Below are 21961 nucleotides of genomic sequence, written 5' to 3' on the forward strand. Positions count from 1 at the left end.
GAAAGAGATGAAGCAATATTAGAACCAGACATTAAATTCTATCAACCATGTAGAAGGTTGTGTCGGCCAATTGGTGTCAAAGAAGGATAGAACATTTTTTATGTATGCTACAACAGCAGCAAGAATACTTATCGCAAAGTATTAGAAGACAGAAGAACTACCCACCTTGGAAGAATGGCAGATGAAAGTTATAGACTATATGGGACTGGCAGAGATGACCGGCAGAATCCGAGACCAGGGAAAAGAGACGGCGGAAGAAGATTGGAAGAAATTTAAAGACTATCTCAAGAAATATTGCAAAATTGCTGAATGTTAAGACGATGTTGATTCTGAAACTAAGTGGTTGTTAGCTGTAACCATCATGTGAATATGAAAAGAAAGGTTAAAATTTTAATAGAAATTAAGGGAAGGATTTGTTGAAGAGAATTAATTAGAGATTGGAATGCAGTAAGGGGAGGTATGAGGAGGTCAGGAAAGTAAGTTTCATGAACATAAGGGAATGAAGTTATACACGTGGTTTTTTGTTTTTTGTATGTATTTTTGTATTTTTTTGTTTTTTGTGATTTTTATGTTATATAAATTTGTGAAAATGCCAATAAATATCTTATATATATATAAAAAAAACAACCATGTAGAAGGTTGCTTGAAAGTAGATTGACTTGGTGGGGGAAAGAGGACTAGATTCCTGCACCTTTAATAATTGTGTAAAAAGGGTTGCGGCGCTCATCTTGCTTTATTGGCCGAGGGAGCTGGCATACAGCTTCTGGGTCATGTGGCCAGCATGACTAAGCCACTTCTGGCAAACCAGAGCAGCACACGGAAACACTGCTTACCTCCCCGCCGTAGCAGTACCTATTTATCTACTTTCACTTTGACGTGCTTTTCAACTGCTAGGTTGGCAGGAGCAGGGACCGAGCAACGGGAGCTCACCCCGTCACAGGGATTTGAACTGCTGACCTTCTGATCAGCAAGTCCTAGGCAAGTCCTGCATCCCTAATAATTGTGTAGAAAAGGTCATTTCAGCAGGTGCAGCTTCTGCAAGAGCAGATAGACCTGCTGAAATCAGGGGTGTTCTGGCGCGCGGGGGGGGGGGGGCAGGCTGCCCTGGGTACCATTCCAAAGGGGGAATGACAAAATGCCCACCCCCGATCGGTGGCACCCCCTGGGGTGCACGCCATGCCCCTGGGATGCACACCATGCCCACTGGGACACATGTCGCTCCGGGTACTTTGCCTCTGGCTGAAATGTCCCCTTCTATACCACTATGAAGAATGCAAGAGATCTGTTCTCATTTTCAGCTGACCACCTGATGCAGCAGCCTTACATATTTTAACACCCCATTCCTAAGAGCAGGCTTCCTCAAACTCAGCCCTCCAGATGTTTTTGGCATACAACTCCCATGATCCCTAGCTAGCAGGACCAGTGGTCAGGGATGATGGGAGTTGTAGTCTCAAAACATCTGGAGGGCTGAGTTTGAGGAAGCCTGCCTAAGAGCATGGTCTGCAGGTTGCTTCTCTGCTAATGCACTAGTGACCTCTAGAGGAATTCACTCTGCATTGCAGATATGGAAGCAAATGGTTCTTTTAATTTGCATCAGACTAAGAAGCACACCTGCATCTATACTTCTTTTTTAAAAAAACAACAACAAGGATTAGCACACAAATGTCTATGCATTGCTTTGAGGCTAATAATGAAAAGTGACACTTTGACCTAAAACGTAGAAGGAAGAGTGAAGCTAACCAGAGTTTGATTAGCTGGCATGTTCCTCTTGCATTTCATTTATATCCCTACTACTTCCACCAAGGAACTCAAGGTGGCATGTGGTTCCCCTCCTCACTATTTTATCCTCACACCCTCTATGGGATGGGGAATGCAATACCTTGTTCACCTGTGAGCGAAGTTGATGGTTCTCAATAAGGTGAGGCAGGCTGTGAGCGATCTCCATCCAAGGGCTATAGAAAGGAGGAAGATCTTTCTGATAAGAAGAAGAACCAATTATCATTAATCAGGAAAACTAGTTCATTGTGGGTTTTCATATAGGCCAGAAAGATGAAAACAGAGCTGTGTATAGGCCAAGAACTTATGCATTGCTAAAAAAACAGGAGGTAGACTCACACAAAATTTGCATATGGTAAATTATGTATGTATATGCACATTTAGAAATAACTGCTAAAATAGAAATAGAAATACAGTTCATCTCCCCCTAGTGACCAGGTCACTTGTGTACCTGCTCAGTCTGCTGTCCAGGTACTCACTCTTGATGGGCAACTTCAAGGCCCTTTGACTCCCTTCTTATGGCTTTTCAATCTTTAAACCAGACTGGGACCAGCCAACAGAGGACCATTCACTGTGAAGTAAAATACATACCTACCCTACCTGCATACTTTGTGACGGGATGCCGACTTCCCCCCACATTGGGGGGGTGTGCATCCCGTGATGCGTCCTAGAATCATAGAATCATAGAGTTGGAATAGACCACAAGGGCCATCGAGTCCAACCCCCTGCCAAGCAGGAAACACCATCAGAGCACTCCTGACATATGGTTGTCAAGCCTCTGCTTAAAGACATCCAAAGAAGGAGACTCCACCACACTCCTTGGCAGCAAATTCCACTGTTGAACAGCTCTTACTGTCAGGAAGTTCTTCCTAATGTTTAGGTCGAATCTTCTTTCATGTAGTTTGGATCCATTGCTCCGTGTCCGCTTCTCTGGAGCAGCAGAAAACAACCTTTCTCCCTCCTCTATATGACATCCTTTTATATATTTGAACATGGCTATCATATCACCCCTTAACCTCCTCTTCTCCAGGCTAAACATGCCCAGCTCCCTTAGCCGTTCCTCATAAGGCATCGTTTCCAGGCCTTTGACCATTTCGGTTGCCCTCCTCTGGACACGTTCCAGTTTGTCAGTGTCCTTCTTGAACTGTGGTGTCCAGAACTGGACACAGTACTCCAGGTGAGGTCTGACCAGAGCAGAATACAGTGGCACTATTACTTCCCTTGATCTAGATGCTATACTCCTATTGATGCAGCCCAGAATTGCATTGGCTTTTTTAGCTGCCGCGTCACACTGTTGGCTCATGTCAAGTTTGTGGTCAACCAAGACTCCTAGATCCTTTTCACATGTACTGCTCTCAAGCCAGGTGTCCCCCATCTTGTATTTGTGCCTCTCATTTTTTTTGCCCAAGTGCAATATTTTACATTTCTCCCTGTTAAAGTTCATCTTGTTTGTTTTGGCCCAGTTCTCTAATCTGCCAAGGTCGTTTTGAAGTGTGATCCTGTCCTCTGGGGTGTTAGCCACCCCTCCCAGTTTGGTGTCATTTGCAAATTTGATTAGGATGCCCTTGAGTCCATCATCCAAGTCGTTGATAAAGATGTTGAATAAGACCGGGCCCAAGACAGAACCCTGTGGCACCCCACTAGTCACTCTTCTGAAGGATGAAAAGGAACCATTGATGAGCACCCTTTGGGTTCGGTCAGTCAGCCAGTTACAAATCCACTGAGTGGTAGCATAGTCAAGGCCGCATTTTACCAGCTTCTTTACAAGAATATCATGGGGCACCTTGTCAAATGCCTTGCTTTAAATCAAGGTAGGCTACATCCACTGCGTTCCCTTCATCTACCAGGCTTGTAATTCTGTCAAAAAATGAGATCAGGTTAGTCTGACATGACTTATTTTTCAGAAATCCATGCTGACTATTGGTGATCACAGCATTCCTTTCTAGGTGCTCACAGACTGTTTGCTTAATGATCTGCTCCAGAATCTTCCCTGGTATTGATGTCAGACTGACTGGGCGATAATTATTTGGGTCCTCTCTTTTCCCCTTTTTGAAAAAAGGGACAACATTTGCCCTCCTCCAGTCTACCGGGACATCGCCTGTTCTCTAGGAATTCTCAAAGATGACTGCCAGTGGTTCTGAGATCACACCTGCCAGTTCTTTTAATACTCTTTTAATACATCTGGCCCTGGAGACTTGAATACATCTAAACTAGCCAAGTATTCTTGCACTATCTCCTTAGTTATTCTGGGCTGTGTTTCCTCTGCTGAATCATTTGCTCCAAATTCTTCAGGTCGGGCATTGTTTTCTTTATCGGAGAAGACTGAGGCAAAGAAAGTTCAGCCCTTTCTGTGTCCCCTGTTTGCATTTCACCATCTTCTCCTCTGAGTGACCCCACTGTTCCTTTGTTCTTCCTTTTGCTACGAACATACCCATAAAAGCCTTTTTTGTTGCTTTTAACCTCTCTAGCAAGCCTGAGTTCATTCTGTGCTTTAGCTTTTCTGACTTTGTGTCTGCATGTGCTGGCTATTTGTTTGAATTCCTCTTTGGTGGTTTCCCCTTTTCCATTTTTTGTACACATCCTTTTTTAATCTTAACTCAGTTAAAAGTTCTTTAGATAGCCACCCTGGCTTCTTTAGGCACCTTCCATGTTTCCGTCTCATTGGTATTGCCTGAAGTTGTGCTTTTACTATCTCCCTCTTAACAAACTCCCAGCCATCATGAACTCCCTTTCCTTTTAGTATTACTGTCCATGGGATCTCACCCAGCACTTCCCTAAGTTTTATGAAGTCGGCTTTCTTAAAGTCAAGAAATTGAGTCCTAGTATGCTTGGCTGCTCCTTTCCGCTGTATAGTAAACTTCAGAAGAGCATGATCACTCGCGCCTAATGATCCTTCCACTTCTACCCCACTAACCAGGTCATCAACATTGGTTAGGACCAGATCTAAAATGGCTGTTCCTCTTGTTGCTTCTCCCACTTTCTGGACAATGAAGTTGTCTGCAAGGCCAGTGAGGAATCTGTTTGACCGTATGCTCTTGGCTGAGTTTGACATCCAACAAATAATTGAAGTCCCCCATTACTTTTGCATGCTTGGCCATCTGTTCCAGGAAGGCATCATCTATGTCCTCCGTTTGGCTTGGGGATCTATAGTAAACTCCCACAATGAGATTGTATCCCTCCATTATTACATTCCAATCATGGGACTTATCCCACCAGGTTTCAGTGATTCCTATTATGTCATATTTAGTTTGCTGTACCAAGAGCTCAAGCTCATCTTGTTTATTTCCCATGCTTTGCGCATTAGTGTACAGACATTGAAGTCCATTAATCATTCCCCCGTGTCTCTTATTTAAGGATTTTTTCCTCCCACCACTAGGTCTGCATGCTGTTTGCTCCATTTGGTCTATGACATTTGGATGATCATCTTCATCAAGTGATAGACTCCTACCTTCAGGAGCACTGTCTCCCTCCCCTACATTAGTCAGTTTAAAGCCCTCCTGATGAGGTTTCTGAGATTTTTGGCAAAAACATTCCTCCCAACCGTTGTGAGGTGCAGCCCATCGCTTGCCAGAAGTCCATCTTCAAGAAACTGCAGTCCGTGATCTAAGAATCCAAACCATTCCTGTTTACACCATTTGCGAAGCCAGCTGTTCACTTCCACTATTTCCCCCTCTCTCCCTGGGCCATGTCGTTCAACTGGGAGGACAGATGAGATGACAATTTGTGCATTTAATTGCTTCAATTTCCTGCCCAGAGCCTCGTAGTCTCTTTTGATCTTCTGGAGGCTATTGCTTGCAGTGTCATTGGTTCCCACATGAACCAAGAGGAAGGGGTATTTGTCAGTGGGTTTTATGATTCCTTGCAGTCGTTCAGTTACATCTTGGATCTTAGCCCTGGGGAGACAGCACACCTTCCGAGACATCTTGTCAGGCCCACAGATCACTGCTTCTGTTCAGTAGGGAATCCCCTATCACCACTACACGCCTCCGCTTAGGTTTGGTCGGGGTTCTTCCGTGAGCTGTCCGTTCCAAGGTCTCCTGCACATTCCCTGAGGACTGACTTTGCTGCTCGTCTTCATATACCTGATCGACTGTAATGAGGGAGAGATCCTCAAATGGAGTCTGTTCTTCGTCTTCCATGCTATGGGAGAGGAGTCCTGCCCCTGCCTAGCATGTGAACACTGGCACGCTGAGCTGGGCTGGCGTCCCACTCCTGCTGCCACGATGCCAGCACTTGTAGGGAAGGGGGAGAGCAGAGTTGGGCTCCTTCTCCCTGAGCAGCAAGGAGCTGTGCTCTGCGTTCAGCCTCCTTCAGCCTGTGCAACATCAGGTGGAGAGGAGGAGGAGCGGGGCCACAGGATTTGGGCTTCCTTGAATTTTTTGGGGGAGCTGAAGACCCCTCAGCCCACACTACTCAGCACACCTGCTTTTTAACCCTCTAAGACAAAGAGCACCAGCCACCAGACATATGCAAGCACTCCATTGAGGACTTTGGGCACATTCACACCATACATTTAAATCATTCTAACACCACTTTAAACAGGTGTGGGTCCCCCAAATAATTCTGAGAGTTGTAGTTTGTTAAGGGTGCTGAGAATAGTTTGGAGCCCCTTTTCCCTTACCAAAGCTACAATTCTCCACGAAGAATTGATTGTCAAACAAATGTGGAAAGAATACAACAAACAACTCCTTCTAGCTCTTTCAAGGTTTCATTAAGTTTGATGGATTGTTGTGTGTGTGTGTGTGTGTGTGTGTGTGTGTAGGGAGGGACTGTCGGTGTGTCTGAGGAGTCTTTTTGTTTGTTTTTAAATCCCATCACACTGGGCTTTCCTCCCCTCTTTTCAGGCACAGTCCACACTCCAAGCATCCTCCTTTTTTGCTCCAGAGCTTTTCCCACAAAAACTCACTCTTTAAAGCTCAATCAGAGCAAATGGCACACTTTAATTTATGTTTGCTCCAACTGAACACTATAGAGAGGGTTTTCATGCGGAAAGCTTCAGGGAGGAAAAAACAAACCCATGCTCACAAACAGAGCTTTTAAGTATGGACAAGTGCCTGAAAGGAGGGGAGGAAGGGTAAGTGTGATAAGCCCTATGTTATGTATTTCTATATTTATACTGTAAACAGTCCTGTGATATAAATAAATAAATAAAATAATAATGCCTGCTGAAAAATTTTCTATTCCACCTCGCTTGTGAAGAATATATATTTCAACAATAGTACTTTGGTTTCTGCTCTTAACTTTTTATATGGTTTTTATTGTATTGGTTTTATGTATAATTGAGTTGGCCAAACCCCGGCAGTGCTGGAATCATTTGCCTAATGTGGGTCTTGAACCCACAACCCTGAGATTAAGAGTCTCATCACCAACTATATAAAATCCATATAACTATATAAATAGTTAGTAATAAAGTAATATAAATAGTAATATAAATAGTCTACCAACTATATAAATCCATATAATTCCATATTTTTTATAAATAAATGAAAAATAAAATCTGGGGTTAGGGGAACAGGGTAACCACACATTTACATTCTCTACTGCATTTTGTTTCCACTGTTAACCCAACTGAGAATGTCAGCATGCTTAGGCTCCTCCTGAAGTGTTGCTTTCTCCCTTAAAAGCCTTGGTCATTTACTCCAGCCAACCTCCCAGCCTGCCTTTTCTCACAATCCTGTGATGAAACATTAGTGATTGAATTTGGTAAAATGCATGTCAATCCCCTGTAGGTCTCTGATCTCTCCCTACCTGCTACACACACACCGCAACCCCCTCCTGCTCCAAGCATCTCATGCAGCCACCATGTTCCTACCAGTGGATTTGGAAGGAGGAAGCCATAATCTTCAGAAATATGGAATCTCCTCAAAATGAATGGCAGCTGCTCTTTCGTGCACTCAGTGTTCACCTCCATCATTAACAGCCAGAGTCAGGAGCTTGATCTGGAAATGAAGGGCCTTTGCCGCACTGGGTGCTAGATTCAAATCGGCTATGGATTCAAATCGGTATGTGCTGTGCAGGCAAAACCTTTCCTTTGTGACTCTAGGTATCGAACCTTTGGACTGGGTGGAGCATCCTCAGTGACCAATGGTCAGTAAAGCTTAGTAAACAACATTGAAGGTTGCTGATAAGTAGATCTAGATACAGGGTGGAGGGAGGGCCTGTTATAGGATCACCATACAGGGAAGTTAGTTTGGTTGGTAAGGAAAATGGCACGGAGTAATGCAGCTTCTTAGCATCTACTGTATGGACTGGTATCCAGTTCAAAACTTAGAATACCAACAATTAGCTTAGGCACCCACTGTAATAAGATGGGATGTAACTTACTGGCTAGGGTGTTTTTTTTAGAAAATAGATAAATTGCATGATCTTTCAATTGATACTAGCCTCAGTTGCTGGTGCTTGTATCACCAGAGGCAACTTCATGTTTAGACTACTGCAATGTGCTCTATGCTCTCCCTTGCAGCTGCTCCAAAGCCTGCTGATGGTGCAGAATGCTGTGGGCCAGCTGGTTAGTGGTGCTGCTTACGGGGCACTTTTCACACCCATGCTAATGGATCTGCACTGACTGCCTCTTAGCCATTGAGCAATTTTTAATGTCTTGTTACTTACATACAAAGCTTTCAAGAATTCTAGAACAGATCACCTGAAAGACAGGCCTGGTAAGGGTAGTAAGATCAACAAGTAGAACTGGGTTGGTCTTGCCATGGCCTAATGATTATTGGCTTCTGGTTATATGGAAGTGCCCCCCCCCCCCCGTGGCACCAGTATTCCAGAAGGCTGTAATGTGAGAAGCCCCCTCTGTATGGGCATTTCACTGTCTTTTGTAGATGCATATGCTTACACAGATATTCCCTTGATCTCTTGGCCAGAGCCTCCTGCTTTAATTACTGTGTTGTTCAACGGGTTTGTTTTTATTGTACAATTCAATTATGGATGCTTGTACTTAATTTTTTTTAAGAGCCCAGGGCAGCAAACAAGTGATAAAGCAATAAAACATTCAAAAATAGTATTTAAAACTATTCCAGTATAGATGCAAACTGGGAAAAACATTGCAGTAAAAAGACTTGTTGGAAGAGATGGCACCTAATATTCCGTGAGAGGGTATTCCAAAAAGTAGGTGTGTCGACATTAAAGGTGCAATTGCTACACCATATAGAATGGACCTCTTGATAAGATGGAATCTGCAGGCCATCATCTGTCGAGCACAGCAAGTGGTTGCGAATATAAGGGGTCAGACAAGTTATATAGGGCTTTATACACCAAAACCATCATCTTGAACTTAGCCCTGTAGCTACTTGTCAGCCAGTGTAATTTTTTCAACAGCAGAGTAATGTGTTGGTGAAATCCTGCCCCAGTGAGTGAAAATTTGCGCCACCTGCAACTTCTAGGGCAGGCTATCTCAGTCCAGAAACAGCTGTAGCTACTTCACCAGCTGAAGCTGGTAAAAGGCACTCTTGGGCACTGAGGTCATCTGTAACGAAGTAACGAAGATGGAGCCAGGAGCAGCCCCAAACTACGAACCTGCACTTTCAGGGAGTGTGTAACCCCATCCAAAGCAAAAAAATCACCCATTATCCAGAGTTTGTGACTCAGTCACAGCACCTCCATCTTGCTAGGATTCAAAGTCAATTTACTGGCCCTCATTCAGTGCACCACTGAGTCCATACACTGCTCCCATCTCACTCTGCCCATGCATGGCCTTGGAAAGAAGGTGCTGCTGCAGAGACCAGCAGCAAAAGCCCCATCCCCAGTCCTCCTAGTAATAACCACCACTCCCCTGGTCTTATAAAACTTTCTGGCCCATCTCTACCAGAAGAAGCACCGTTCTCAGGCTGATCAAAGACCAGGTCCAGTCACTCCCAGAAAATGTATCCTTTTCCCCCTAAGCTGAGCCCAACCACACTCACTCCATGCAACCAGAGTGGAGGCTGGTCTGTAAGGGTGAATAGGGAACTGCCCCACCAACCTCGGCCTGGCTTCCTCCAGTAGTTGCCTGCCTTTTCACTTGTAGCTAGTCAGAGGATGGTTCTGCTTGCCATTGCCTCTGGGTGCGCCCAGTGGCATAGCATGCATTGCCAGTGCCCAAGGGTGGTGCAGGTGTCCCGCCCATCTGGTGGACTGAGCAGCTGGGCTGAGGGTGCGTGAGGAGCCCGTGTGGAAGGTGGAGGGAGCCCAGGAGGCACATGGCTGTCAGCACTGCTGGTGGTGGTGGCGGTGCCTGCACTTCTTCTCAGTCTGGTGCTGCCTCCTGTCCTCTCACTGCCTCGGTTGGACAGCTTTGGCCACTGTGGAGGCTGGAGAGGACTATTGGCGTCACCACATGTGGCAGCGGCAGCGGAGAGCATGGGGCCTGGAGAGCGGTGGCTCCTTCGTCTTCATCTGTCAGGGAATGGTCTGAAGCAGAGGATTGGAAAATGCATTCTGAGGCAGAGCAGCTTCTCTCAGAAAAGGAGCTGAAGATCCCCCCCACCCATTTCTAGTGGCTCAGAAGCAGAAAGAGACACATACACAAAGCAGATTAGGCAGGAGATTAGACAAGAGAAACAGAAGGGCGGGGATAGATAGGAGAGACGTCATTAGGGAGTGTGGGGGACCCTCCCTCCCCACAAATTAGGAGATCCGAATGTATTAGAGCACAAAGAATGCAGAGAGGAGGAGGGACTTCCTGTTGGAACCTAGGATGTTGCGGAAGATGGAAAGGGGAAGAATTAGAGTAGACAACTCTACAATCCCTCCTTGTGGAGGGAGGTGGCTTTTTGCTTGCAACCTGATGCCTGAATAAAAAGGACTATAAAATATAAATTGCTCGTTAATTCTTATCTGTGAAGTACTGAAGGGGGAGGTGGACTCTCCACACACACATGACACACTCCCTCCTCAGTGGGCAGCAGCAGCACTGCCCCAACTCCCTCTATCTCGGCCGGGACAGGCAGAGTGTAGGTGGAGGTAGAAAAACATGGGGTGGGGGGGCAAGCTGGCAGGCACCTGCGCTGGGAGAGCTCAGGGCTGCTCTTGCACACCCTGACATTGCCCACTAGCCATGGCCCACCACCACTGTTGCTGTGGAGCATGGAGCATGGCCATCGCATGGCAGCAGGGCATACCCTGGGGAAGAGAGGAGAGCATCTGGCTTGGAACGTGGGCAGGTGGGTGCTGAGTCAGCGACCGGGCGAGCTGGCAGTGGCTTCTGGCACCCTCCCTTCTTCCCTCCCACGCATGGGCTGCCCCAGTCCCAAAGCCCCAGCGGGAGGGGGTTGCCTCCCTGCAGCTCTGCAAGGCAGCAGGAGCTCAGCCACATGGCCTGTCATGAGGGCACCTGGTTGCACCCCTCTCAGAATTTTGCACCTGGGCCCCCGCCCTTCTGCCTCCCATGCTACGCCACTGACTCCCCCAGTTGTTGATCTCCCTGCCTTCCACCCAAACACATACTTCAAACTAATTTTAAGAGAACAAATACACTTTATCGTAGAAACAAACAGAAGCAAGCAGCAGTCACATTCACAGCAGAAAGAACGATTCTAATTAAAATATTTTCATGCATTGTACTTCATGGAGAGAAGAACAGGAACTTCTGTAACCTTTTGGCAAGCCAGGGCTTCTGCTGTCCTTACCTATACACTGTGGTGCAGAGCATAAAAAACAGAGCAAAGAATTACCAGGAATATACATCAAATATACTGCTTCAGTTGCTGTACCTGCTTCTTGTTACTACTGTTGCTATTACTATGTTATAGATTTTTGTGGGGAAGGGCCTAAACCCTAGAAATTAATGAATGGTAGGATTTTGATTATTTGGAATGTTGAGAAATACAAACTGCAGAGGAATTCCTGAGCTAGCCTATGCCAAGCTAGGTCCATTAAGAAACAATTCAGGGTCATTGAGAGCCATTGACAAGACAAGAAACCTTCCCACCTTCTCTCCACCTTCCCACCAGAGAAAAGGATTTGGAAGATTGCCAGGGTAACAGGTGTGAGGAGACAGGAAAAGAGAGTTTTTAGCAGGGTGTTCTGGGAAGAAGGAAAACTGGAATCCATCTTGGGCAGGATGGCAGGAGGTGCAATAGATTCAAGTTACAAGAAAGGATTTTACTACTGAACATCAGGAAGAACTTTCTGATAGCAACAGCTGTTCGACTGTAGAACGGTCTCCCTCAGGAGGCTGTGGACTCTCCTTCCTTGGAGGTTTTTAAGCAAAGGTTGGATGGCCATCTGTACGGATGCTTTAGATGAGATTCCTGCATTGCAGGGGGTAGGGTCCCTTCTAACTCTACAATTCTAGAGACCCTCCTAAGACCCTCTTGGGGTGTTAATGCTGTGATCTCCTCCATGGTTTTATATAAAGCATATATCATAGAGAACACCACAGTCTGTGCTGTCCCTCATTCTGAGGAAGCTGAACCCTGGATAAAGGCCTGGAATCCCTGGAATCTTGCACCATTCAGAGATTGGGGTGGTGTTCAATGCTATCAAGTACAAGCTCCACCCTAGAACCCCTTTAAAACAAAGACAACAAGAAATTAGAATACACATATAGGGTTATGTATAAGAAATCTACCTTGCAGTCTGTGGCTGATGAACTTGTTGAGATCTAAATTGAAAAGGGGAGGAAAACACACTGTTCAAAAATAATATTTTAGGGTACATGAAGACATCTCCCAAAGCTTTACCGCCCAGTTCTGCAGCCAGGTCACTGTGGGTTGTCATCAGGAAGCCAAGTGTATGCATTTGGCTGTACCACTTCAGAATAAAAAAATTCCTTCCAGTAGCACCTTAGAGACCAACTAAGTTTGTTATTGGTATCTGAAGAAGTATGCATGCACACGAAAGCTCATACCAATAGCATAGTTGGTCTCTAAGGTGCTACTAGAAGGAATTTTTTTATTTTGTTTTGACTACAGCAGACCAACATGGCTACCTACTTGTAACTTGTACCACTTCAGGTTTTACATCAGGGGTGGAAAACCTCAGGCCCAGGGGCTGGATGTGGCCCTGTGGACCACTCCATCTGGCCCTCAGGACTCTCCTTAGGCCACACTCCTCATTGGTTCTGCTTGAGTGCTTTTGTCTGGCTTGATCCTCCCCCTCCCCCCATTGAACAGTGAAAATACATCTTGCTTCCCTGGATGGAAAGAATGCATGTGATGGTGCTTGCCTTTAAACCTCTGATTTTGTGTGTGTCAGGAATGTGTGACCTGATGTACAAAGCTAAGAGTCACAGCTGTTGTTCCACCTACTTTCTTCCTGTGGCTATGCCCTCCCACTAGCATTAGACCCCTGGAAACTGGCCCTTGGCTTCAAAATGGCCCCTCACCCCTGCTTTAGGTAATGGTGGGATTGCATGTTTGTTCCCCCATGTGTGTGTGTGGGAGGGGGAGTTTGAACTTTAGGAAAATTGCTTGTTAGGGAAGGCTTGTCTTCTTCCCCTAATCATAGACTAAAGCACGAGTTCTCTCCCTGTGAGTCTTGAGATAAACTAAATCACACACCAGACTGGATGCATTCACCTCACCACACTGTATCTGTCGGGGTGGGGAGTGTCATGTCTAAAGTACTGGTCCCTTCCTGCCAATAGGTGGGCAGAAGAGTAAGGAAGGATGTAAGAAACCAAGGTTCAATGGTGTAAAATGTGCTCCTAGGGAATCTCAGAAGCATCACTCAGCCCAGTCTGATACCTGAATCACAACTCGTTTATTTTATTTATTCCTTCCCCTCTTCCCAAAAGAGTCCAGGGTGGCTCCAGGGGTAGCAGCATCAGGGAGGTACCATGCAAGCTATCCCTGGAGGAGGGATCAGTTGCATAGTGTGGGGGGAGGGGTGGGAGGACATTGCCCAGGGAGCATTTGTCTGAGACGGCGTGACTAGGCGCCCCCACAACAGGCTCCCTCATCAGAGTCTGGCTCCAGCGCATGGGCGTAGCCAAGATTTTAGTTGGGAGGGCAGGTCTTTTGTTACAGGGCGCAGAACCTCAGTTTGCTATGTCTTTTTATTGATCTGGAGGGGCCGCTGCCCCCCCCCATCTACACCCATGCAACAGCGAATGGAGGAGTCGCAGCTTCCTCACACAATGGCCCAACAAGTCAAGGGGTCAAGCCAGACCTAGGGGCAGAGAGAGGCTGAGGCATGTGAAGCACCTGGCGGCTCGGAAGCTCCAGCAGAGAGAGGAGAGTGGGCGGCAACACTGCTGCTCATGCTCCTGGACTGTGGTGTGCAAGTGCACCCCCTGCACTGCATTGTGAGCCAAGCCACAGGGCTCTCCCTTGTTCTGCCCCCACCCCCCTCAGGGCTGCCCATGCACTTGTCCCACAAAGCATTTGCATTCACTTCACCACTGGTTGGGATGGTGAGAGGCAACATGCTGTGAGCTGGTCTACTGTGCAGTTGCAAGGAGGACAGCTGTTTATTGCCCTGGCAGCAGACTGAGAAACTGTATTTAGAGGAGAAAATAGGTAAGATAATATGCAGTGATAATATGCAGGGGAAATGATTATTAGTGGACCCCACGAAAGGGAGGATAGAAGTCAGAGAATTTGGAGAAGTCTATGTTTTTGGATTGTATTTTTCTTTTTGTGTGAATGAAAAACTAAATTGTAAAACCAATAAGAATTATTATATATATAAAAAAGAGAAACTGCATTTACAGGTTACAGAAGTGGCATACACCTCTGGGAAAAGGAACAACTGTGTGGGGTCGGGAAAAGTTGGGAAGCACATTTGCACCAAATGCACAAATTTGATCATTAGGCAAACAAAGCCGTTACCTTTTCGTATCATAACCTTTTCCTTCCTCTTCTTCCTCTTCTGCATCTTCCTCCTCTTCCTCCTCCCCTTTCACATTTGAGAAAAAGTCCCTCAGTTTTATGATCAAGATGACAGAGCCAATCAGGACAGGCAGGAAAAGGAAAAAGCTAATCAGGAGCCAGTTTCTTGTAGCTGTACCAACATTGAGAGTTTCGTCTACAGTTGCAGCTAGCAATAAAAAATAAAATAAGAATGTTATACACTCCCCATTTCTCTGAGCAGTGTTCCAGAGCAGGAGATAGAGACTTGGATCTGTCTTTCCTGCAAAAGTTGCAGGGGCAGGGGCCAAAGAACTGCGTTCAACTGATGTTAAGTTTTGGACAGACCAATAAACTTAAAATTAAGAACTCACCAGGCCTAGACAGCATCCATCTTAAGAAAGAAAAATGTGAAGCCCTGACAATCAGCTGGGATTGGTTGCAGTAAAGCAGCCAAGGGGGCTGACAAAAGCACTTTCTCTGCAGAAGATGATTGTTGATGGCCCCTTTCCTGCCTCTCTCCACCTGGCCTCATAAGGACTGCTGCTGCGGCTGCTGCCCAGCAAGGACTGGGGTATTTGGGGGAAAATTTTGCTGTTGTTACTGATATTAACTAATATTACTGATATTAACTTTTTGTATCTTTATTTTTATGTGGAAATTGTTCAGTTTGATTATGAAGCTTTTAATGTGCTTTTTTAAAACTACTTTGCTATATTTGTAACTATGTAAATCTTTCATATGGTAAGCCATCTTGAGCATTGTTTTAACTGTGGAAATGCAGCATACAAATAAAATGATGATGATGATGATGATGAAAAGGAGCCTCTTTGATGGTTTGGTACTGAAACCATGTCTTCCAAAGAGGATGCTGAAACCACTGATCAGCTGATCACCAGATTCATCAACCTCCTTTGCACTTGGACTGATGTCAACTGATACCATTATGACATCAGGTGAATGACTGGTGGGTGGTTAAGCCCACCTGTCAGAGTTGGCCCAGGAGGTGGAGAAGATGAAGATCTGGCCAGATCCAGTTTTCCACTCCTGCAACAGACAGGGAAAATCATTTAATGGTCAGCCAAGACAATCAGCAGTTGGGTGTTAGAGAGCTTGGGATGGCCTTACTGAGTCATCAACAGACACTCCTCATGATTGTTGTGGGTTAAACCACAGAGCCTAGGACTTGCCGATCAGAAGGTCGGCGGTTTGAATCCTCGTGACAGGGTGAGCTCCCGTTGCTTGGTCCCTGCTCCTGCCAACCTAGCAGGTTGAAAGCACGTCAAAGTGCAAGTAGATAAATAGGTACCGCTCCGGCGGGAAGGTAAACGGCGTTTCCGTGCGCTGCTCTGGTTCGCCAGAAGTGGCTTAGTCATGCTGGCCACATGACCCGGAAGCTGTACGCTGGCTCCCTCGGCCAATAAAGCGAGATGAGCGCCGCAACCCCAGAGTCGGTCACGACTGGACCTTTACCTTTATCTGCCAAACAATCCTCCACATGATATATTGTTTAAAATTCATTCTGCTTATGGACAAATATGAACTAAAATTAATAAAGTTATTTTTAAAAACAAACCAAGAAACCAACTCACCACTTCGAAATGTGCTGTCAATGCTTCCACCCAAGCCTCCTCTATCTTCCATTGTGCAGTCAGGGGGGGCCCACCCCATATTGCAGTGGCAATTTCCTTTATTGTTGCATACCTGGATTGCATGGGAAGGGGAGGAAGGAAGCCACAATAATTTATTTACCAGAGTCCAGACTTCCCAAGATAGCCCTTTCAATGTTTTGGATTACTGCTTCCAACAGCTGCAGTCAACATGGCCATGCAGAATGGAGCTCAATGGAGTTGGAATAAAAACAAAACAAAACAAAACAAAACAAAACAAAACAAAACAAAACAAAGCTACTTATTCCAGAGCTATAGCCGGGGGGGGGGGGGTAGCCAGGTGTTTTGTTTTTTTTGCTTTGTGTGAAGCCTCCAGTGGGGCACTATTGAGACTGTGTGTGTACACAAATGTGTGTAGGTGATTTGTGCCAAACTGGGTCTTTGATCCGGGTGAAATAAAGCCTAGTTTTGCCCCTGCTTATTCAAAGATATAGAAAAATACAAACCCATTACAAAGTATCTTTTTATAATATGCTAAAATAAACAGCTACTTAATCTAAAAAAGAACAAAGGAGAAAACAAAAAGAAAAGTAAAACCTAGAGAAAGAGAAATAAAAGATTAAGGAAAAATTTAAAAAGATAAAAGGACTTCCAGCTCTCTGTCCTGCTGCTATATATAGTATTTACTCATTAAGATCAAACTATTCTATTTTCTGTCTTCTTTAAACTAGTATTTACATAAGAAATTTCCAATGTTTTCGCTAATTAAACATGTTAACTTAACCTATCTGAACCAAGTCATTCTGCATCTTTCCATCTTTGTGCATATAGCAATCTCCAATGGAGATTGGATTGGAGTAATCTTCCATAATCCTTTTCCAGTTGTGTAACTATTTAGCCTTAAAAAAAAGAATTCTGACTTTTGTTGTTGTTTAGTCGTTTAGTCGTTTCCGACTCTTCGTGACCCCATGGACCAGAGCACGCCAGGCACTCCTATTTTCCACTACCTCCCGCAGTTTGGTCAGACTCATGTTTGTAGCTTCGAGAACACTGTCCAACCATCTCGTCCTCTGTCGTCCCCTTCTCCTTGTGCCCTCCATCTTTCCCAGCATCAGGGTCTTTTCCAGTGAGTCTTCTCTTCTCATGAGGTGGCCAAAGTATTGGAGCCTCAGCTTCACGATCTGTCCTTCCAGTGAGCACCCAGAGCTGATCTCCTTAAGAATGGATAGGTTTGATCTTCTTGCAGTCCATAATTCTTGCAGCACCATAATTCAAAAGCATCAATTCTTCGGCGATCAGCCTTCTTTATGGTCCAGCTCTCACTTCCATACATCACTACTGGGAAAACCATGGCTTTAACTACACGGACCTTTGTTGGTAAGGTGATGTCTCTGCTTTTAATGATTCTGTCTAGGTTTGCCATCGCCTTTCTCCCAAGGAGCAGGTGTCTTTTAATTTCGTGACTGCTGTCACCATCTGCAGTGATCATGGAGCCCAAGAAAGTAAAATCTCTCACTGCCTCCATTTCTTCCCCTTCTATTTGCCAGGAGGTGATGGGACCAGTGGCCATGATGTTTTTTTGATGTTGAGCTTCAGACCATATTTTGCGCTCTCCTCTTTCACCCTCAATAAAAGGTTCTTTATTTTATTTTATTTTTAATAAATTTTTATTGAGTTTTCAAAATTTTATAACAACAAAAAAACAAAAAACAAAAGCAAAAATAATTCTTTCATAACCCTCTTTCCTGACTTCCCCCCACCCCCCCCATGCATCCCAATTCTCCTGTATAATTCAGCAAGTTCTTATTTCACCCTTCAACCTGTTTTTGTTATGCTTAAACTTAATTTCCTTTACTAGGCCCAATTTAATTATCTAGTTCTCTTGTATACTTTAAATCCATTTTCTAAGATTCTAAGATCGATCCAGGTTCTTATACCATAAATTTCCACTTTTTCATATTAGAATCTAGATTAAAATAATAAAACCCAAAAAAAAAACATAAGATGAAGTGAGATTTCCCCCCCCCCCTTCCTCCCTGCCCTGGTATCTGTCCCTTCCCAGATCACTGTCCTCTTGTAGAACTCTTAGCCCGGATTTCTCACATCAGAGGCTTTTAAGTCCCTTTGAATCTCTCTCCGCCTGTTCTGTTGGTAGTCCTTCTTGTAGGTCTCCAAGTCTCGAGGGATGTTGAACACAGTCTCTTCACCTTCTCTCCAATCACATTCCAATCGGATTTGCTGCCAGGGTTCTAGCAGAAATTCCCCCAAATCACAGTCAGCAAGGCCAGAAAAAGGGAGAAAGTCCCAGTTATGTTTCTTTATTCCTTTAACTTTACCTCCATAGTGTCCGTAGGCTTTCTCCTTTGCTTTTCTTCTCCTGTAACTTATAATCCAAAAGATTTCTCTGTTCCCTGGCTGCACAAGTTCATATTCCTGCACTTTTTCCCCTCCAGACTCCTTTTCCACCAGCTCCAAAGATGTTTTTCCTGGTTCAGTTGTAAAATCTTTCAAAGTCGAGTCCTCACTCCCATCAGCAGAGTTGTTTATTTTAGAGATCAAGGTCGTCAGCTGCTTTTCCATAACCATCTCTTGCTCTTGTAAAGTTCCCACGAGAAAAAGAGTTCTTTCTATTTCTGCTAGTAGTTTTCCTTCTGCAGCCATTGTAATATCACTAGTTCCCCCTAGGGGGATTTCCATTTTTCAAAGTTCAAAGTTTTTCAAAGTTCCTCGCCAACAGTCCTGTACTTTATTGTTACTTGTTGTTACTTTATTTCCAGTCCCTTCTAGTTAAATGTAACACCTTTGTGTCAGAGAGATATAAGGATATTCTTATCTTGATCTAGCCGTTTGACAGTTCAGTTGACAGCTGTCAAACTCCCGTTCTTTCGCGCTAAGTTAACACGGGACACTCCAGGGTCCCGGAGGGGGGGGGGGCTCCGTAAAAACTTTTCAGAAAACACCTCTTCTCTCCAGCACAGCTTTAAGATAAAAAAGTAAAAACTTATTCTCGCAAATTTATGGAATCTCTTGTCAGTCCAAAAAGGCACAAAAAGATTTTTTAATCCGATCTTAGGTTTTCGTTCCTTGCTTCCAATTGTCTGCATAAAAAGGGGGGTGCGGACTTCCCTTTAGCACTACCCCCCCGTTCGTTCCAGATTAGGGATATTAATTTCTTCTAAAGTCCGAATTTCATTCTACTTACGGGGTATTTGTTTCCAGTCCAATTGTCGGGAAAAAAGTTGACGCTCTCCGGCAATGGCTTGCGGCTTCGCTCCGCCGAGGTAGCGGTCTACTCTCAGCACCACGCCACTCCTCGTACCTTCTCCGCAGCCTTTAAAAAGGCTCTTCGACTGTCAAGGAGGGCGCTTAAGGTGCCCACCGAGTCACCAAGTCCACAGACATCCGCGTCTGTGGTTTCTAAGGGTCCCCGCGTCGCCGGCACGGTAAGACCCGTCCTCAGCGGAGCCGATTCCCTCCGGAGCTCGGAGGGAATCCGCCATTAGCCGATCGCGTCAACCCGGAAGTCCAATAAAAGGTTCTTTAATTCCTCCTCACTTTCTGCCATCAAGGTTGTGTCATCTGCATATCTGAGGTTGTTGATATTTCTTCCGGCAATCTTAATTCCGGCTTCGGATTCATCCAGCCCAGCCTTTCGCATGATGAATTCTGCATATAAGTTAAATAAGCAGGGAGAAAAAATGCAGCCTTGTCGTACTCCTTTCCCAATTTTGAACCAATCAGTTGTTCCATATCCAGTTCTAACTGTAGCTTCTTGTCCCACATAGAGATTTCTCAGGAGACAGATTAGGTGATCAGGCACTCCCATTTCTTTAAGAACTTGCCATAGTTTGCTGTGGTCGACACAGTCAAAGGCTTTTGCATAGTCAATGAAGCAGAAGTAGATGTCTTTCTGGAACTCTCTAGCTTTCTCCATAATCCAGCGCATGTTTGTAATTTGGTCTCTGGTTCCTCTGCCTCTTCTAAATCCAGCTTGCACTTCTGGGTTGTTCTCGGTCCACATACTGCTTAAGCCTGCCTTGTAGAATTTTAAGCATAACCTTGCTAGCGTGTGAAATGAGTGCAATTGTACGGTAGTTGGAGCATTCTTTGGCACTTCCCTTCTTTGGGATTGGGATGTAGACTGATCTTCTCCAATCCTCTGGCCACTGCTGAGTTTTCCAAATTTGCTGGCATATTGAGTGTAGCACCTTAACAGCATCATCTTTTAAAATTTTAAATATTCCAGCTGGAATATCATCACTTCCACTGGCCTTGTTATTAGCAATGCTTTCTAAGGCCCATTTGATTTCACTCTCCAGGATGTCTGACTCAAGGTCAGCAACCACACTACCTGGGGTATACGAGACATCCATTTCTTTCTGGTATAGTTCCTCTGTGTATTCTTGCCACCTCTTCTTGATGTCTTCTGCTTCTGTTAGGTCCTTTCCACTTTTGTCTTTTATTATGGTAATCTTTGTATGAAATGTTCCTTTCATATCTCCAATTTTCTTGAACAGATCTCTGGTTTCTCCCATTCTATTGTTTTCCTCTATTTCTTTGCATTGCTCGTTTAAGAAGGCCTTCTTGTCTCTCCTTGCTATTCTTTGGAAATCTGCATTCAATTTCCTGTATCTTTCACTATCTCCCTCGCATTTTGCTTGCCTTCTCTCTCCCGCTATTTGTAAGGCCTCGTTGGACAGCCACTTTGCTTTCTTGCATTTCCTTTTCATTGGGATGGTTTTAGTTGCTGCCTCTTGTATAATGTTACGAGCCTCCATCCATAGTTCTTCAGGCACTCTGTCCACCAAATCTAAATCCTTAAACCTGTTCCTCACTTCCACTGTGTATTCATAAGGGATTTGGTTTAGATTGTATCTTACCGGCCCATTGGTTTTTCCTACTTTCTTCAGTTTAAGCTTGAATTTTGCTATAAGAAGCTGAATTTTGCTATAAGAAGCTACAGTCAGCTCCAGGTCTTGTTTTTGCTGACTGTATAGAGCTTCTCCATCTTTGGCTGCAGAGAATATAATCAATCTGATTTCGATGCTGCCCATCTGGTGATGTCCATGTGTAGAGTCGCCTCTTGTGTTGTTGGAAAAGCGTGTTTGTGATGACCAGCTTGTTCTCTTGGCAGAATTCTATTAGCCTTTGCCCTGCTTCGTTTTGAACTCCAAGGCCAAACTTGCCTGTTGTTCCTTTTATCTCTTGATTCCCTACTTTAGCATTCCAATCCCCTATAATGAGAAGAACATCCTTCTTTGGTGTCACTTCTATAAGGTCTTGTAAGTCTTCATAGAATTGGTCAATTTCAGTTTCTTCAGCACCAGTGGTTGGTGCATAAACTTGGATTACTGTGATGTTAAAAGGTCTGCCTTGGATTCGTATCGAGATCATTCTATCATTTTTGAGATTGCATCCTAGTACAGCTTTTGCCACTCTTTGTTGACTATGAGGGCCACTCCATTTCTTTTACGGGATTCTTGCCCACAGTAGTAGATGTGATGGTCATCCGAACTGAATTCGCCCATTCCCGTCCATTTTAGTTCACTGATGCCCAAGATGTCAATATTTATTCTTGCCATCTCATTTTTGACCACATCCAACTTACCAAGGTTCATGGTTCTTACATTCCAGGTTCCTATGTAATATTTTTCTTTACAGCATTGGACTTTCCTTTCGCTTCCAGGCATATCCGTGACTGAGCGTCCTTTCAGCTTTGGCCCAGCTGCTTCATCAGCTCTGAATCTACTTGTACTTGTCCTCCGCTCTTCCTCAGTAGCATGTTGGACGCCTTCCAAC

General features: G+C 44.8%; 2 protein-coding genes across 19 annotated transcripts in view; both read right to left on the minus strand.

The window, feature by feature from the left end:
- LOC114585055 (indoleamine 2,3-dioxygenase 2-like) overlaps positions 1-8532 on the minus strand; it is a 79856-nt gene extending 71324 nt beyond the window's left edge. For 2 of the 8 annotated variants that reach the window (XM_077919857.1, XM_028707298.2), the window contains exons 1-2: positions 7589-8532; positions 1889-1975 (exon numbers count right to left, since the gene is read on the minus strand). In XM_077919857.1, the coding sequence (XP_077775983.1) occupies positions 1889-1975; positions 7589-7690 (189 nt within the window). In that variant the 5' untranslated portion in view covers positions 7691-8532. Of the gene's footprint in view, positions 1-165; positions 206-1879; positions 1976-7524 lie in introns of those variants that run through there. The other 6 variants (XM_077919856.1, XM_028707297.2, XM_077919859.1 and 3 more) reach the window with 5 other exon arrangements.
- A 134-nt stretch (positions 8533-8666) lies between these two features.
- LOC114585056 (disintegrin and metalloproteinase domain-containing protein 2-like) overlaps positions 8667-21961 on the minus strand; it is a 71470-nt gene continuing 58175 nt past the window's right edge. For 8 of the 11 annotated variants that reach the window (XM_077919848.1, XM_077919845.1, XM_077919849.1 and 5 more), the window contains 4 exons: positions 16145-16256; positions 14535-14742; positions 12332-12364; positions 8667-10170 (listed from right to left, as the gene is read on the minus strand). In XM_077919848.1, the coding sequence (XP_077775974.1) occupies positions 10152-10170; positions 12332-12364; positions 14535-14742; positions 16145-16256 (372 nt within the window). In that variant the 3' untranslated portion in view covers positions 8667-10151. Of the gene's footprint in view, positions 10171-11215; positions 11395-12331; positions 12365-14534; positions 14743-15537; positions 15600-16144; positions 16257-21961 lie in introns of those variants that run through there. The other 3 variants (XM_077919843.1, XM_077919847.1, XM_077919852.1) reach the window with 3 other exon arrangements.

Source organism: Podarcis muralis, chromosome 15, assembly GCF_964188315.1.
Source record: "Podarcis muralis chromosome 15, rPodMur119.hap1.1, whole genome shotgun sequence".
NCBI classification, from domain to species: Eukaryota; Metazoa; Chordata; class Lepidosauria; order Squamata; family Lacertidae; genus Podarcis; species Podarcis muralis.